The sequence below is a fragment of the Saimiri boliviensis genome, chromosome 11 (genome assembly GCF_048565385.1).
Source record: "Saimiri boliviensis isolate mSaiBol1 chromosome 11, mSaiBol1.pri, whole genome shotgun sequence".
In the NCBI taxonomy this organism is placed as follows: domain Eukaryota; kingdom Metazoa; phylum Chordata; class Mammalia; order Primates; family Cebidae; genus Saimiri; species Saimiri boliviensis.
In genome coordinates, this window is record NC_133459.1 from 17753241 (window position 1) to 17769509 (window position 16269).

The 16269-nt window shown below is 49.8% G+C and overlaps 1 protein-coding gene and 1 pseudogene across 1 annotated transcript; both read right to left on the reverse strand.

Moving 5' to 3' along the window:
• Positions 1 to 927: 927 nt before the first annotated feature.
• On the reverse strand, positions 928 to 2164 carry LOC101040053 (NADH dehydrogenase [ubiquinone] flavoprotein 2, mitochondrial-like; annotated as a pseudogene).
• A 3966-nt stretch (positions 2165 to 6130) lies between these two features.
• On the reverse strand, positions 6131 to 16262 carry AKR7A2 (aldo-keto reductase family 7 member A2). Its single transcript, XM_003935018.4, has 7 exons — positions 15921 to 16262; positions 11995 to 12182; positions 11696 to 11800; positions 10853 to 10949; positions 10542 to 10641; positions 7910 to 8039; positions 6131 to 6520 (listed from the first exon to the last, which is right to left on the reverse strand). The coding sequence occupies exons 1-7, from the start codon at positions 16216 to 16218 to the stop codon at positions 6359 to 6361; spliced, it is 1080 nt and encodes a 359-aa protein (XP_003935067.3). The 5' UTR covers positions 16219 to 16262; the 3' UTR covers positions 6131 to 6358.
• Between the last annotated feature and the right edge of the window lie 7 nt (positions 16263 to 16269).

Genomic DNA, 16269 nt, shown 5'->3' on the forward strand with positions numbered 1-16269 from the left:
ATATTGGCAAGCATTATTATACTAGCATTTCTCTGACCTATTAACCAAAAATTCCAGGGGGATTTAAAATAACTCAGTGAAAGGAGTACACTTGTCCAGGTGAAAGCATATGGAGTCTCAGCATTTGTCTGAATGGAAATTGAAAAGAAGACATTAGGGCCGGGCGCGGTGGCTCACGCCTGTAATCCCAGCACTTTGGGAGGCCGAGGCGGGTGGATCACGAGGTCAAGAGATCGAGACCATCCTGGTCAACATGGTGAAACCCCGCCTCTACTAAAAATACAAAAAATTAGCTGGGCATGGTGGTGCGTGCCTGTAATCCCAGCTACTCATGAGGCTGAGGCAGGAGAATTGCCTGAACCCAGGAGGCGGAGGTTGTGGTGAGCTGAGATCGCGCCATTGCACTCCAGCCTGGGTAACAAGAGTGAAACTCTGTCTCAAAAAAAAAAAAAAAAAGAAAAGAAGACATTAACAAAACCCAAAGTCAAAAAGTGCTAGTAGTGGCAACAACTCAATCACTAATGTTCAGTGCTGACAGAGCAAGCTGGGCGTGGTGGCACACATCTGTAGTCCCAGCTACTCAGGAGGCTGAGGCAGGAGTAGCTTGAACGAGGGGAGTGGAGGTTGCACTGAGTCAAGATTGCACCACTGCACTCCAGCCTGGGCAATCGAGTGAGACTCTGTCTCATAAAAATAAATAAATAAAAACTAAATAAAAATACAAACTATAACCCTTTTGACAGCATGTCAGGCTTCTGGGTTCCCTTCCCCGAACTCAACTCTAAGCCAGGCAATTTAATGTTTGGGGAAATTAACTTCTTCCAGTTTGAGGAACATTACAGAAAAAGAGATACAAGCCATTTTTTTTTTTTAGATTGGAAGTTCATATTTTATTTCTCTAGTGACATATTTACAGCTTGATATAAATTAAAGGCCTGCTTGTACACCAAAGCCAGGTCCCTTGGGTGGTTCAGTCAAAAAGGTAAGACCTCCAGCTGGCTCACAAGAGAATCATTCACTCCTTGGCCCAGGTTTTGGGATTTTGCCAGCCTCGAACTCATCAATAATTTCTTCAATATCCTTAGTTGTCAAATCCTCATAGTAGTTGTCATTTATTTGAATCACTGGTACATTCACACAGGCCCCTAAACATTCCACTTCTATAAGACTGAAAAGTTAGGCAGGTATTGTCTCCTCAACCTTCACTCCAAGCTTTTTCTGAATGGCCTCCAGTATGCTGTCAGAGATTCAAGCATGCAGGGTGTAGTCGTGCAGACCTGAATGTGATACTTTCCAACTGGCTTTCCATTATATACTGTAGAAGTTGCTGCTTCACATACTCTCATTGGAGGTGCTTGTAAAACATCTACAGTCAGCCGGGCACGGTGGCTCAAGCCTGTAATCCCAGCATTTTGGGAGGCCGAGGCGGGTGGATCACGAGGTCAAGAGATCGAGACCATCCTGGTCAACATGGTGAAACCCCGTCTCTACTAAAAATACAAAAAATTAGCTGGGCATGGTGGCACGTGCCTATAATCCCAGCTACTCAGGAGGCTGAGGCAGGAGAATTGCCTGAACCCAGGAGGCAGAGGTTGCAGTGAGCCGAGATCGCACCATTGCACTCCAGCCTGGGTAACAAGAGCGAAACTCCGTCTCAAACAAACAAACAAACAAACAAACAAAAAAAACTAAAAAACGTCTACAGCCTTGTTCATAGCAGAGACGGGCAACTGACCATTCTACCTATGGGCCAGACAAATCCAGGACTGGAAGAACAGTGCTGCTTTATGGCCTTTTGGGTAGTTTTTTACAATTGCCTCTATCCTCTTACAGTTTTCTGGTATGAAATCAAATGGAATATCAGGGTTATTCTTGGGAGTATCTCTGTGCACAAATAAAGCTCCTCCAGCTCTATTTTGTATAGCTGCCTTATGCAAATTCCTTACACGTCTTCCAGAGGGGCTGCAGTGGCTTCCGAGAAGAGGGCGAAGGCTGTAGTGTCCTTGCCACCACCTGCAGGCCCATGCAGACCCCAGGGCTCTCGGAGGCACAAAGAGCAAGAGAGGGGCTGTGGCAGCACCAGGCTCAGCTCAAGCCTCCTTGCCCACTGGGTGGTGAGGCCAGCCGCCCGGGGCCTGGAGCACCACAGAGGAAGAGAAGTCATTTTAAATCATGAACGAAGGAAAAATACCACAGAAAATTCTGGGTGTTTGGGTGGTAGAATTGGAGAAGCTGACAATGTGAAAGTGAAGGAGGAAGGGCCAGGGCCCTTCCTGAACGTGGCATTTGAGGGTTTCCTGGGGATTTGTTTCTCTAGTTTTGGGGAATCATTCCCTTTGGGCCTACCTTATATAACTGCTAAAATAGCTGAGTAGATCGTGCAGTGCTTGCAAAGGTCCAGTAAGAAGGCCATGCACTTATGCAAAGAAAAAAAAAAATTAGCTTCTTTTTCTTCAATGTCTCAGGGTCAAAAGAGTCCCAGTGCTTCAGAATGCACTCAGAGGACTACAGGCTGAAAATGATCATCTAAAAAGAGAAGCGAGAAATAGGCGTCCCTTTTGTCTCCTTCTTTTCGGTGTGACCCAGGGTGGAGAGGGAGACAGTGAGGGCGCCACCACTGCTGTTTTCCCTCCTTGGTTCCTGGGTTCCAGCATCTTGTTAAACATGCCGCCCATGGTTGCAGGTGTGACCCCCAGACATGGAACCAGAGGAATTAAGCGATTGGGGTTAGTCACACTTACCCCTGTGACTCTAGTCCTGCACTGCTGATTTCCTTTTGATTTCTTAGACTTGTGTGAGCCGGGGGGGCTCCCAGAAAAACGGATCTTCCCCCCTGAGCCCTGCCCTAACAGATTTCTGAGCTTTTTAAAAATTTTTACACATAATTGAGACACTATATACAACTGACCCACTTAAAGTGTATAATTTAATGGTGTTTAGTGTAGTCAGAATGGTACAACCATCACGGTCAATTTCAGAGTGTCTTCATCGCCACCCCAAAAGAAACTCTACTCAGTTGCAGTGAATCTCCATTTCCTCCCAAAATCCCTCTCAGTCCTAGGCAACCACTCATCTACTTTCTGTGTCGAACAGATTTGCTTATTCCAGATAGTTCATATAAATGGAATCATGCAATATGAGGCCTTTTATGACTGGCTTCTTTCACTTACCATGTTTTTAAGGTTCATCCACACTGTAGATGTTTCATAGTTAATTCCTTTTTATTTTTGAAAAATATCCCATTGTACATACAGATACATTGTTCATCCGTTCATCTATTGACATTTGGGCAGTTTTCACTTTCTGGCTATTATGAATAATGCTGCTATAACATGTAATTTTTAATAAGGACATATGTTTCATTTATTCTAAGTATATACCTACAGAGTGAAATTTCTGAGTCATATAAATGCTTAATCTTTTAAAAAACTGCCAGAATGTTCTAAAATGGTTGCACCATTTGAGAATCCCAATGGCAGGGCTATAAAAAGGCTCCCATTTTTTCCAAACCCTCCGCACTTGTTATTTTCTGTATTTTATTGACTGATCATCCTAGTGCTTAGTGGATTTGAAGGGGTTTTGATTTGCTTCTCCCCGATAACTATTGATTTTGAGCAGCTTTCCACGTGGTTACTGACCACCTGTATAACCTCTGTGAAAAAAGGTCTATTCCAGTCATTTGCCCATTGTTTAACTGGGATGTTTCCTTTTTTCCCTTGAGGCAGGCTCTGGCTCTGTTGCCCGGGCTGGAGTGCAGTGGTGTGATCTTGGCTCACTGCAGCCTCTACCTCCTGGGCCCAGGAGACCCTCCCACCTCCACCTCTCGGTTGGCTGGGACCACAGGTGCCTGTCACCTTACCCGACTAATTGTTTTCATATTTTTTGTAGAGACAGGGTTTCGTCATGTTGCCCAGGCTGATCTTGAACTCCTGGGCTCAAGTGATCTGCCCATCTGGCCTCTCAAAATGCTAGGATTACAGGCATGAGCCACCGCACCTGGGTAGGTTTTCATTTTTATTAAGTTATAAGAGTCCTGTATCTATTCTAGCTACAAATTCCTTAACAGATAGGTAATTTGCAAAACACTATCCTATTCTGTGGCTTTTCTCACTTTCTTGATATTGTTCTCCGAAGCATGAACATTCTAAACTTTGATGGTGTTGACTTTTTCTTTTGCCATTTGTGCATTTGGTGTCACTATCTAAGAAACCACTGCCTAATCCAAAGTCACACTTACTCCAATATTTTCTTCCAAGAGTTTTACCTTATTACTTAGATGGCTGATTATTTGAGGTAATTTTTTGTGTGTATGGTATGGGGAAGGGGTCCAACTTCATTCTTTTGCATGAGGACATCCAGATGTTGGTGAAGATGATTCTTTTCCCTGTTGAACTGTCCTGGCAATCAACTCTAAAATCACTAAGTTGATTTCTGGACTCTCAGTTCTGTTCAGTTGCTCTATGTAGTCTTATGCCGGAGCCACTGTCTTTATTACTGTAGCTTTGTAGTAAGTTTTGAAATCAGAAAGCATGAGTCCTCCAACCATGTGATTTTTTTTCAAGACTGTTTTAGTTCCCACGGGTCCCCTGAATATGAGCTTCAGGATTAATTTGTCCATTTCAGCATTAAGAAAAATCAACAGTTGTTGGGGAGAAGCAAATCAAAACCCCTTCAAATCCACTAAGCACTAGGATGATCAGTCACTAGGATGATCAGTCAATAAAATACAGAAAATAACAAGTGTGGAGGGTTTGGAAAAATGGGAGCCTTTTTATAGTCCTGCCATTGGGATTCTCAAATGGTGCAACCATTTTAGAACATTCTGGCAGTTTTTTAAAAGATTAACTGGGATTTTTCCTTTTTTTCACTAGCAGCTGTGAGTAATATAAATTACATCAAAATCTTTTTATCAATTTGAACGATTTTTTTTTTTTTTTTGAGATGGGGTCTCACTGTGTCACCCAGGCTAGAGTGTAGTGGCATGATCTTGGCTCACTGCAACTTCTGTTTCCAGGGCTCAAGCGATCCTTCCATCTCAGCTCCTGAGTAGCTGGGACTACAGGTATGTGCCACCTCATGCATATTTTTTGTATTTTTGGTAGAGACAGGGTTTCACTATGTTACCTAGGCTGGTCTCAAACTCCTGAGCTCAAGCAATCCACCTGCCTTAGGCTCCCAAAGTGCTGGGATTATTGCCATGAGCCACTGAGCCAGCCTTGGATGTTGTCTTTTCAAGCAACTCATTAGTGTGGTTTGTTGTGCAAAGATAACTGATACCCCGCTCCACATGGGTGAGCATCTGTTTTGTTATGGGTAAAGAGAAAGGAAGGTGACAACATAGTGAGACCTCCGCTCCACAAAAAAATAACAACTTCTCGGGAGGCTGAGGTGGGAGGATCCCTTGAGCCCCGGAGGCCAAAGTTGCTGTGAGCAACCATCATGCCACTGCATTCATTCTAGGCGACAGAGTGAGAACCTGTCTCAAGAACAAATAATAACTATAAATGAAACAGTACATTTCCAGGTTGGGCCTCGCTGCTCCGAGTGCTGCCTGCCACCCTGCCCAGGGCTGGAGGGATTTTGCCGCACTGGGAGTGCAGCAGGTTCAGCGGCCACTGAACCGAGGACTCCTCCTCTCAGCCCTGGTGCCTCCTGTGTGGAGTAGGGGTTTCCAAGGGCAATGACCCTGGCTGCTTATGTCCCCAGGCTGAACAGGAGGCCCAGCGCCAAGGCTGTGAACCTTATGGGTGAAAAGACAAGAGGCTTTAGTTACGACACAGTAAGCTAAGCCACAGCATTCGAGATGTTTCACAGATCCTAGGAAGTGTTCTTCTTCTTTCTTGGTAGTGACTCTAGTGGTAGTTTTTTGTCACAGTTCTTTCATTCCTAAGAATTCACTGAGGCAATTCTGAATTAGAGAACATGTACTCCAGGTGTACGACCCTCTTTCCTATCACGTGTAGAGTGGTGAGACGCACCTCAATGCTGAGAGGTCAGGCAGGCATTCAGGCTGGGGACCGAGGAGACCCGGGGAGGGCAGTGTGCTCCTGAGACCCTCCGACTACCTCTGCCCTCTGAAGACTCCTGCCCACGGTCTGCCCTTTCTCATCCCCAGGCAGGATGGGCTACAGCCAGGTCAAGTGCCTGCTTTATTCAACAGGAAATGCCCAAGTGGGACTCACCCCTGCCTTTCACAGCGTAAAGGGAACAGGGAGCAAGACAGGAAGTTAGAAAAATAATGCACGGATCCAGACAATCCAGAAAGACTCTGCTAAATCAGTTTAAGGCCAAGTCTGGTCAGCACGAGAAAACAGAAGAGGTGACGGAAAAGCCTGGGGCGGCCTGAGCCACAATGGGCCTAGCGGAAGTAGCTGGGACATTCGTGGGCAACCAAATGCCAGGCTTGATGAAAGGCGTCCACGACAGCCGGCTCCAGGGGCCCTTCCTCCGCCGCTGCCAAGTTCTGCTCCAGCTGCTCCAGGCTGGACATGCCCAGGATGACTGCGTCCCCGTGGGCACCCTGCAAGGGAGACAGCCAGACTTCAACCCTCTTCTGCTGCACGGCGACTCCACTCACACCCCTCCCGGCCACCTCCCTGCTGAGATTTGGGGGTCTCTGTTTATATTTATATCCCATATGTCCAGAAAGAACTTAAGGTGGCTTGGATAGCTGTACCCATGTGACTTGAAACCTGTATCCTCTCCCCTGCTGCCACGGGGCGCTTCCAGGCAGACCTACATTCATGAACCAGTTCTGCCCACAGCAGCTGTGTAAAAATGGCTAAGTTGACTGGGCACAGTGGCTCGCGCCTGTAATCCCAGCACTTTGGAAGGTCGAGGTGGGAAGAACACTTGAGCCAAAGTGTTCAAGACCAGCCTGGGCAACATAGTGAGACGCTGTTTCTACAAAAAACTACAAATTAGCTGGGGGACTACAAATTAGCTGGGGGTGGTGGTGTATGCCTTGTCCCAGCTACTAGGGAGGCTGAGGCAGAAGGATCACTTGAGCCCAGGACGTTGCAGCTGGAGTGAGCTATGAGTGCGCCATTGTTCTACAGCCTGGGTGACAGAGTGAGACCCTGTCTCAAAAAAATAAAAAAGCAGGCTAAGTTAAGTATGTTTTGACAGTCCATCTTTTCCTCTGTTTTCAGCATTGGTATGAGAGAAAACTTAAGTAAAACACAGCTCGCACGTACTGAACATCTACTGGATATACGCCAGATGCTATGCACCATGTAAGGCTGAAGCTGCAGATAAGTTTGCTGCTGTTAGTTTTGTGTTGTTTTCTTGTTTTTTTAGACAGGGTCTTGCTCTGTCCCCAGGCTAAAGTGCAGTGGTGTGATCTCAGCTCACTGCAGCCTTGACTTCCTGGGCTCAAGTGATCTTCCCACCCTCCCGAGTAGTTGGGAACACAAGAGCGAGCCACACCTGGTGAATTGTTTTGATCTGTTGTAGAGACAGGGTCCCACTTTGCTGCCCAGGCTAGACTCAAAGGCCTGAGCTCAACCAATCTTCCCATCTCAGCTTCCCAAAGTGCTGGAATACAGGCGTGAGCCACCGCCACCAGCTAGGAAATAAGCTTTAACCAGGAAGACAGGAGGCACGAAGAGACCAAAAGGTGAGACGAGTGGGCTTTACAGTTAAATCCGTGTTAAAACGTCTGCCCCTTTAATAGCTGGGTGAACCTCAGTTTCCTCATCAGTAACACTGGGATAATCATACTCCACAAAGCCTAAGGAATAAGATAATCCCTGAAACGAAGCTTTCATTACAAATCCTGGCACTCAGAGGGGGAAGAGTGTTTTGAGAAATTTCAGAGGAACTGAGAAATAAATGCTTTGGCCTTCACCTAAAGGTGATGGTGGTCCCCCTGGAAGGGCAGAAGCCGAGCACCCAGGTTGCTGCCTACCTGCAGTTGTGAGTGGTGGTACATCCACCGGAGGGCAGCCGAGGTCATGCTGGGGGCGCGGGCACCATACGCGGCCTGCAGGGCCTTCTCCACCAGGGCAATGGCCTCGAAGTGGTGCTCCTTCCAGAAGCTGGGAAGGGGGGACAGTGGCACAGGGCTCAGTACCATGGGGGTCACACTGGGAGCCACAACCAAAGAGCCAACCAGGGCCACTGCCCCACCCACACCCTGTGGTCCTGGGGAGCGGGTGTCCTCCAGAGTCATAGGTCTCCCACTTCACTGGGCATCAGAACTACCCAGGATGCCAGCCCCCTCACCAGAGACCACGATGAATCTTTACTCCCGAGGACTCACAGCCTGCTCTTATTTTCCCTAGGGACACGAAGGCCACTCAGACGGGTCAGGTCTCCCTCCAGGGATCTCTCTTTTTTTTTTTTTTAAACAAATATTCATATTTTTGTTCCACTCTAACACCTCAAGTAAAGAACTGATGGGCAGGCATCGGCTTCTGCTGACAAGTGCCAACCAGAATGAGACTGCTGAGCTGAGGTGGACTCTGTGGTCACTGGAACTGGAACTGCAGGCCCAGTGGCCACTGGTAAGATGCTGCAACGTGAGACCCTCGAGAGACATTGACTTGCTGAAGATGAACAGGAAACCGAGAGCCTCCAGTCCAGCTGTCGAAGAGCAACCACCAGCCCACACCAAGGGGACAAGGGAAGAAGAAGTCCTCCTCTCAACCGACGTCCGGAAGCCCAAGGAAGAGTCCCGAAGTCGTGAAGAAGAGACAAGCAACTTGAGGGAGAGCCAGGAAGTAAAATGCTAAAAAAACCCGCAGCTTTTCAGAACACCTGAGGAAGGGAGCAGGCCAACACCATCCGGCCACAGTGACCAACTCCAGGATGAACTCCACCAGAAGGAGCTGCAGCTGGACGCACAGACTGAGGGGACACCAACCACCTCAACTCTCTCCCTGAGCACGAGTAATGTCAGAGCAAGCCTAGAGACTAGGATCCACCAGAGAAGTCTCCAGAGGTCTGACCCAGAGAGCTCAACAACAGGGTGCGCCCCAGGGTGATGAAAATAAAATGAATCAGTTGTAAAATGACAAAAGAGAAGGCCGGGCGCGGTGGCTCAAGCCTGTAATCCCAGCACTTTGGGAGGCCGAGGCGGGTGGATCACGAGGTCAAGAGATCGAGACCATCCTGGTCAACATGGTGAAACCCCATCTCCACTAAAAATACAAAAAACTAGCTGGGCATGGTGGCGCGTGCCTGTAATCCCAGCTACTCAAGAGGCTGAGACAGGAGAATTGCCTGAGCCCAGGAGGCGGAGGTTGCGGTGAGCCGAGATCGCGCCATTGCACTCCAGCCTGGGTAACAAGAGCGAAACTCCGTCTCAAAAAAAAACAAAACAACAACAACAACAACAACAAAAATGACAAAAGAGTTACAACGTATTGCTTTGAAGTCCGGTGGTATATTCACACGTGACATGCCTGGTCACAGATGTCTCAAAACTGTGTGTCTCCACAGTATAATGCTTGCCTTTGTGTTCACCATGGTATTCCTCAAGACTTAGCGTTAAAAACTTGATAAAAAGTGATTCATCTCCACAATGGGTGTCAGCTCCATCGTTTTCCAACCTTAGAGATAACTGAACGTGACTTCACTCCGTTTAGTTTCAGAGGTGGACGCTCCAGCATGGCGGCGGAAGCTCTGGCTGTGGCTACGGGGACAGAAGCTCCCCTCTTTTTTTTTTTTTTTTTTTTTTTTTTGACACATGGTTTTCCTCTGTTGCCTGCGCTGGAGTGCAGTGGCATGATCATGGCTCACTGCAGCCGCAACCTCTTAGGCCCCAGTAATTTTCCTGCCTCAGCCTCCCGAGTAGCTGGCTGGGGCTACACGTGTGCACCATCAAGCCTGGCTACTTTTTTGTATTTTTTTGGTAAAGATCATGTTGCCCAGGCTGGTCTTGAATGCATGAACTCGGCCGGGTATGCTGGCTCACGCCAGTAATCCCAACACTTTGGGAGGCCGGAGGCCGAGGCGGGCAGATCACGAGGTCAGGAGTTCAAGACCAGCCTGGCCAATATGGTGAAACCCTGTTTCTATTTAAAAATACAAAAATTAGGTATGGTGGTGATTGCCTATAGTCTCAGCTACTTGGGAGGCTGAGGCAGAAAAACCACTTGAACCTGGGAGGCAGAGATTGCAGTGAGTTGAGATCATGCCACCATACTCCAGCCTGGGCAACAGAGCTAGACTCCATCTCAAAAAAAAAAGAACTCATGAGCTCAAGCAATCCTCCCACTTTGGTGTTCCAAAGTGCTGGGATTATAGGTGTGGGCCACCATGCCTGGCCCATCCTGGGATCGCTCTTTCCTTCTTAGCAGGTGATTGCTCAGGAAAGAGCTACAATTTCAAGGCCCCAACATCCAGGGATCCTCATTTCCTGCTGGAGGTCCCAAGACAACAAGAAAACCCACCGAGGATTTGGGAATTCCTGAGGGACTGCAGGGGAGGAGGTGCAAACAGCAAGGGAAGGTCTTAGCCCAGGAGCAGCCCAGGACTTCATTCCACATGAAGCTGACCCCACACCAGCCATCCTCACCAAGCCCACCCCGGCTCACCGATTCCTGTAGGTCTCAGCCCAGCTATTCCCAAAGAAGCGGCCCACGGGCTGTTTCCCGTCCTTGTCCTCGTATTTGTACTTGCCAGTCAGCAGGCCCCCTGTGGAAAGGCAGCAATCGGCGCCTGGGCCCAGAGTGCCCCAGAAGCTGCCAGGTCCCTCAGGACTCTGGACTAGGGGAGGGGCAGGGACCCAGGAGGGGTGAAGGACGCAGCCCAGCCTCTTGTCAAACCCTCCCTGCTTCCTAAATCCTGGGCTGGGCATCAGTGGGTCAGGAACAGGCTAAGACAGGGCCAGGAATGCTCCACGTACCAGCCAGAGGGTTGTAGGCATAGAACCTCAGTCCAAAGTATCTGAGGCAGGGGAAGAGCTCCAGTTCCACCTGCCGGGTGGTGGCGTTGTACATGCCCTGCAGGGAGAGGGACCCCGGGGAGAGGGTGGACATGTCAAGAAAAGGAACTGTAGCCTTCCCCTGTTAAAACCCGAAAGCAACACGAGCCCAGAAAATTCAGCAGTTTTCTAACATCACTACTGCTGGGAGGGGATGGAGAGACGGTGTTAGGCCCAAGGACAGAAAACTGAAGTGGAATGATATCGTTCCACGAGTATCTGGTGTAGGAACTCCACGGTGGACGCTGGTCACAACCACAAGCAGGTGTCCTAAAACTCCTGCCTCCACGAGGTGTTATACTCAAGTTTAAAAAAACTGAAAAGAACGCAGTTAATTTCAATAGAGTTAGGTTGGATGATCAGAGGAGGAGCTGAAAAGTACTCGATGAACCTATGAAGATAAGGTTTGGAGGGTGAAGACTCCTGTGGGGCTTTCTAGAAAGGCTTCCGAAGGAAGAGACCTCTCTGTAAGGCCCGAGTGCTTCTCTCAGGGAGGAGGGCAGGGGAAATGTGTTCCAGGCTGAGTGCAGGACGAGGTGTGGAAGAAAGGGACCAAGGTGCACACTCAGGCAGGAAGGAAGCAGATGCCCAGCGGCCAGGCTGAGGAGCTTGAACGGCATCCTGAGGGTACCTGGGAGCCATCTGCAGGTTTCAGCAGGGGAGTGGCTGCTACTCAGAGGGCACGGGGGGCAGTCAGAGGGGCAAAGAGAGCCCATGATGAGCAGGAGTCCTGGAGATTGTGGCCTCTGCAGCCCTGGCCCTCACCTGGTACACAGTGGGCAGGATCCAGCCGTTGTTCTTGCAGAGGGTACAGATCTCAGCCACTTCCCAGGAGGCATAGTTGGAGAGGCCAAGCTCCACGAACTTGCCCTGCACAGGTGACGCTGCAGTCAGAACCCAGTACAACCCAACAGACCAGGACAGGGAGGCAGGGTGGCGCCCTGGGTAATGGAGCTGCTCTCTGCTCCACCCTGGAATTGCCCTCGTGCCTCTGCTCTCATGAGTAGGATCAGGATAAAGAAAGGAGCAGGAGCCCGCCTTCGGAGCTTGGAGGGCCCCCTCACCTCCTGGTGCAGCTGGTGGCAGGCGCGCAGCGTCTCTTCCACTGGGGTACCGTGGTCAGGTGCATGTAGGTAGAAGAGGTCCACTCGGGGGCACTGCAGCCTCTTCAATGACGTCTCCAGCTGGGACCGAACACTCTCAGGCTTTAGTGATTTTCCATCCCAAGGGTTGGCCTTGGTGGCAATTTTCACTTGGAGAGAGAATGGAATGATTAAGTGACCTATTAGAGCCATTTGCTAACCATGTAACCCTGGCTAAATTACTTCTATTCCCTTGGCCTCAATTCCATGATTCATAAAATGGGGTGATAATAAACTATCCTTACTGGGGGGTCCTGGGGATTAAATAATGTCATATATGCGAGTTCTCAATGTTCACCTATTAGAATAACTATCATTAGTCACCAAAACTGCTGGCTGTGCCAGGCCTTGCACTAGAAACTAAGTAGGCAGAGATGACCTGAACACAATGGCTCTCTGCCCTCCTGGAGCCCAGTCTAGAGGAAGGTACACCATGATAAGCACAGGATGGGAACACGCACAATGCCAAGAAGCCCGGATGAGATGCATGAGGCCAACATGGGGACTCCAGGGAAGGCTTTCCCTAGGGGATCACCCCCAAACAGAGTCCCAGCAAACAAGGAAGAGCAGAAGGTACATCCCAGAGCATGGGAACCTATGCAAAGTCAGGCAAGAGAACAGTATGTGAGGCTCCAAAACTTAACTTAGACTTTTATAAGTCTAAGTTATAAAAGCATAAATTCCAGAGCAAGGAGCAGTGGGAAACAGGAAGAGAGACAGACCTGATCCCAAAGGTTCTTAAATACCATCCCACTGAATCTGAGCTTGATCATTCCAGGTTTTTTCAGCGTGTGAACCGGTCACCTGTATTCACACTTGGCTGCAGTACAGAGAAAGAAGTCAAGGGGGCAGGCCTGGAAGAATTTAGGAAAGAGATTCAGCCACACGAATGTGGCCCACTAGGAGAGATCAATTTGACAGCTTAGAAGGCAAACTGAGCAGAATGTAATTATAATCCTCCCCTCCCCTTTCTGACTCATAGAGCATGAGCATACATCCAACCATGTGGAGATACATTGCTATGACAACAGTGTTATGCATCCAAGCAGCTTGGAAATGAGTTAATTTTGCACTGTTCTTTCCCCTATAAAGAACCCTAGCTGTTGGTCCAGGTGCAGCGGCTCACATCTGTAAACCCAGCACTTTGGGAGGCTGAGTAGGAAGGATCACTTGAGCCCAGGAGTTTGAGATGATCCCGGGCAATGTAGCAAGACTGTGTCTCTACAAAAATAAAAACTAGCCGGGCACGGTGGCTCAAGCCTGTAATCCCAGCACTTTGGGAGGCCGAGGTGGGTGGATCACAAGGTCAAGAGATCGAGACCATCCTGGTCAACATGGTGAAACCCCGTCTCTACTAAAAATACAAAAAATTAGCTGGGCATGGTGGTGTGTGCCTGTAATCCCAGCTACTCAGGAGGCTGAGGCAGGAGAATTGCCTGAACCCAGGAGGTGGAGGTTGCGGTGAGCCGAAATCGTGCCATTGCACTCCAGCCTGGGTAACAAGAGTGAAACTCCTCCTCGAAAAAAAATAAAAAAAATAAAAAAATAAAAAAATAAATTAAAAAAAAATAAAAACTAAAAAAGAACCGCAGCTGGGCCAGATGGGGTGGCTCACATCTGTAATCTCGGCACTTTGGGAGGTTGAGATGGGTGGATCAACTCAGGTTAGAAGTTTGAGACCAGCCTAGCCAACATTGTGAAACCCCATTTCTACTAAGAATACAAAATTGACTGGGCCTGGTGGTGTGTGTCTGTAGTCTCAGCTACTGAGGAGGCTGAGATCACACTACTGAACTCCAGCCTGGGCGACAGAGTGAGACTCTGTCTCAAAAAAAAAAAAAAGAACCCCAGGTGTCTGGACTGGTAGGTGGATGGGTTTTGCACTTTTCATACTTGGCAAAGTCAGTTCAGTAGCTCACAGGGGTGTCATGAGATCAGCGGGGACATGGGAGAAACAAACTCCACAGTTTCTCCAGATTTTCTCCATTTCCGCAGAGCCCCACAGGCATTCCTGGCATGAACTTTGCCTCAGGTCTGGCGTGAGGACTTTGGTCCAGTGAGCTCCTGGCCTCAAAGATGGAAGTGGGGAAGGGTTGGAGAAGAAAAACAAACTCAGAAACAAAATCTTCATTATTAATAATATGCAACCTGGCTGGGTGCGGTGGCTCACGCCTGTTATCCCAGCATTTTGGGAAGCTGAGGTGGGCGGATCACTTGAGGTCAGCAGTTTGAGACCAGCCTGGTCAATATGGTGAAACCCCATCTTTACTAAAAATACAAAAATTAGTTGGGCGTGGTGGTGTGCACCTGTAATCCCAGTTACTCAGGACGCTGAGACATGATAATTGATTGAATCTGGGAGGCAGGGGTTGCAGTGAGCCGAGATCGTGCCATTGCACTCCACCCTGGGTTACAGGGCAAGACTCGATCTCAAATAATAATAATAATAACAATAATAATAAAAAATAACATGCAGTCAGGTGAATTAGAAAGAGAGTGGGCCTGAGATTCACACTCGCCCTCTTTTCCCCTTATCCACCAAGCGCTATGACTCTAAGGAGGACCCAGAGAGAACCTCTCTTGGGGTGGGGGAAGCAAGAGTCTCCGAATGGTCGAGTAGATGAAGCATGGAAAGGGTAACAGCCCACATTTCCTGGGCCCTCACTGCATGCCAGGCACCCTCTCAAGGGCTATCAATGGCACCAGGCTCATGAGGGACAATCTCCTCCATCCTCCACTCAAGCCACACCTGGCCACTGGCCTTCCTTTCACACATCCCGCACATTGCTTTTCCAAACCAAGTCTTTGCGCAGACTCGAATACTCCTTTCTCTTGTTCTCCTCCAAACTGCTATTTTTTTTTTTTTTCTTTTTGAGACGGAGTCTCGCTTTGTAGCCAGGCTGAAGTGCAGTGGCAAGATCTCGCTCACTGCAACCTCTGCCTCCAGGATTCAAGTGATTCTCCGGCCTCAGCCTCCTGAGTAGCTGGAACTACAGGCGCACACCACCACATCCGGCTAATTTTTGTATTTTTAGTAGAGATGGGGTTTCACCATGTTGGCCAGAATGGTCTCGATTGACCTTGTGAACTGCCTACCTCAGCCTCCCAAAGTGCTGGGATGACAGGCGTGAGCCACTATTGAGCCTTTAAAGGCCGAGCTCCAGCATTTGCTGAGGCTTCCCTAGTACCTCTCCCCGGCCTACAGCTCGGAAAGTACTCTTTCTGGGCTCTCCAGCAATCATTACTTCAATCTTCCCCACTAGACTCTGAGATACCTGTGGAGGGCTGGAGTCACTTTCTCTCCTATGGCCCCATGTCAATTCCCGGCACAGAGTGGATAGAAAGGCCCTACCCCTTCACTCGTCTACACTTCCACCCTACCAACCCTACTCTCCCCGCCAGCCTACGCTGGCATCGCCACAGTTGGTACTGCCAGCTGAACAGGGCAAAGTCTAGGGGATAAGCAATGGCCAGGAAAAGGGTGCCCAGGGAATGCATGGGTGATGATGGCAACGAAGGGGTAGAGGACATGCAGAGAGCCTGGGTGGGGACGGGTTACGGACACCTAGCAGGTTTGGAGGCCGGAGCATCAATCGAGGTGGGAAGCGATGGGCCAGACCAGGCTGGGGGTAGACTCTCGCGCTGCAATTCCCAGGGGAAGGAGAGTGGGGGAAAAGGAGTCAGGGCAAAACACCGTCTAGTTGTCCTGGGGTTCCCAGAGCTGAGTGGAAAGGGGTGGGGCAAGGGACGAAGCCGTCGGTACTGCCCGCGGCCGGGCCCTAGTGGGTTGGTGCACGGCTGGGTTCAGCTGTGCACGGTGCAGGGGGAGGACCAGAGGACACTGTTACCTCTGCAGTCGCCGCCGCCCAGCCCAAGCCCCAGGCCGCCCAGGATAGTCTCGGACTGGCCGTCGCTGTACATGAAGGCCGTGTCCAGCTCCGTGTGGCCGCGCTCCAGGAAGGTGCGCACGGCCGCGGCGCTGGCAGGCGGGCCCATGCGGCGCCCCATCTCCATGGTGCCCAGCACCGTGGCGGCCCGCGGTGGCGATGTCCGGGACATGGCGAGCGCGCGGGCCTCGGGCGGCGGGGAGCGACGCGCGCAGCGGAGAGCAGCGCGTGGCACAGCGCGAGACGCGGCGCTCAGCATGGCCGCGGCGCCTGCGCGTTTGGAGCCTGGGGCCCAGGGCGGCGCGCGGAG

What these genes read in the sequence shown, in the direction of transcription:
- AKR7A2 (XM_003935018.4), bottom strand. Translation starts at nt 16,218, where the DNA reads ATGCTGAGCGCCGCGTCTCGCGCTGTGCCACGCGCTGCTCTCCGCTGC. An exon ending in TCCTGCCCACTGTGTACCAG is followed by an intron (nt 10,950 to 11,695) that starts GTGAGGGCCAGG and finishes CTCTCCCTGCAG; the next exon opens with GGCATGTACAACGCCACCAC. An exon ending in ACCACCACTCACAACTGCAG is followed by an intron (nt 6,521 to 7,909) that starts GTAGGCAGCAAC and finishes TCTCCCTTGCAG; the next exon opens with GGTGCCCACGGGGACGCAGT.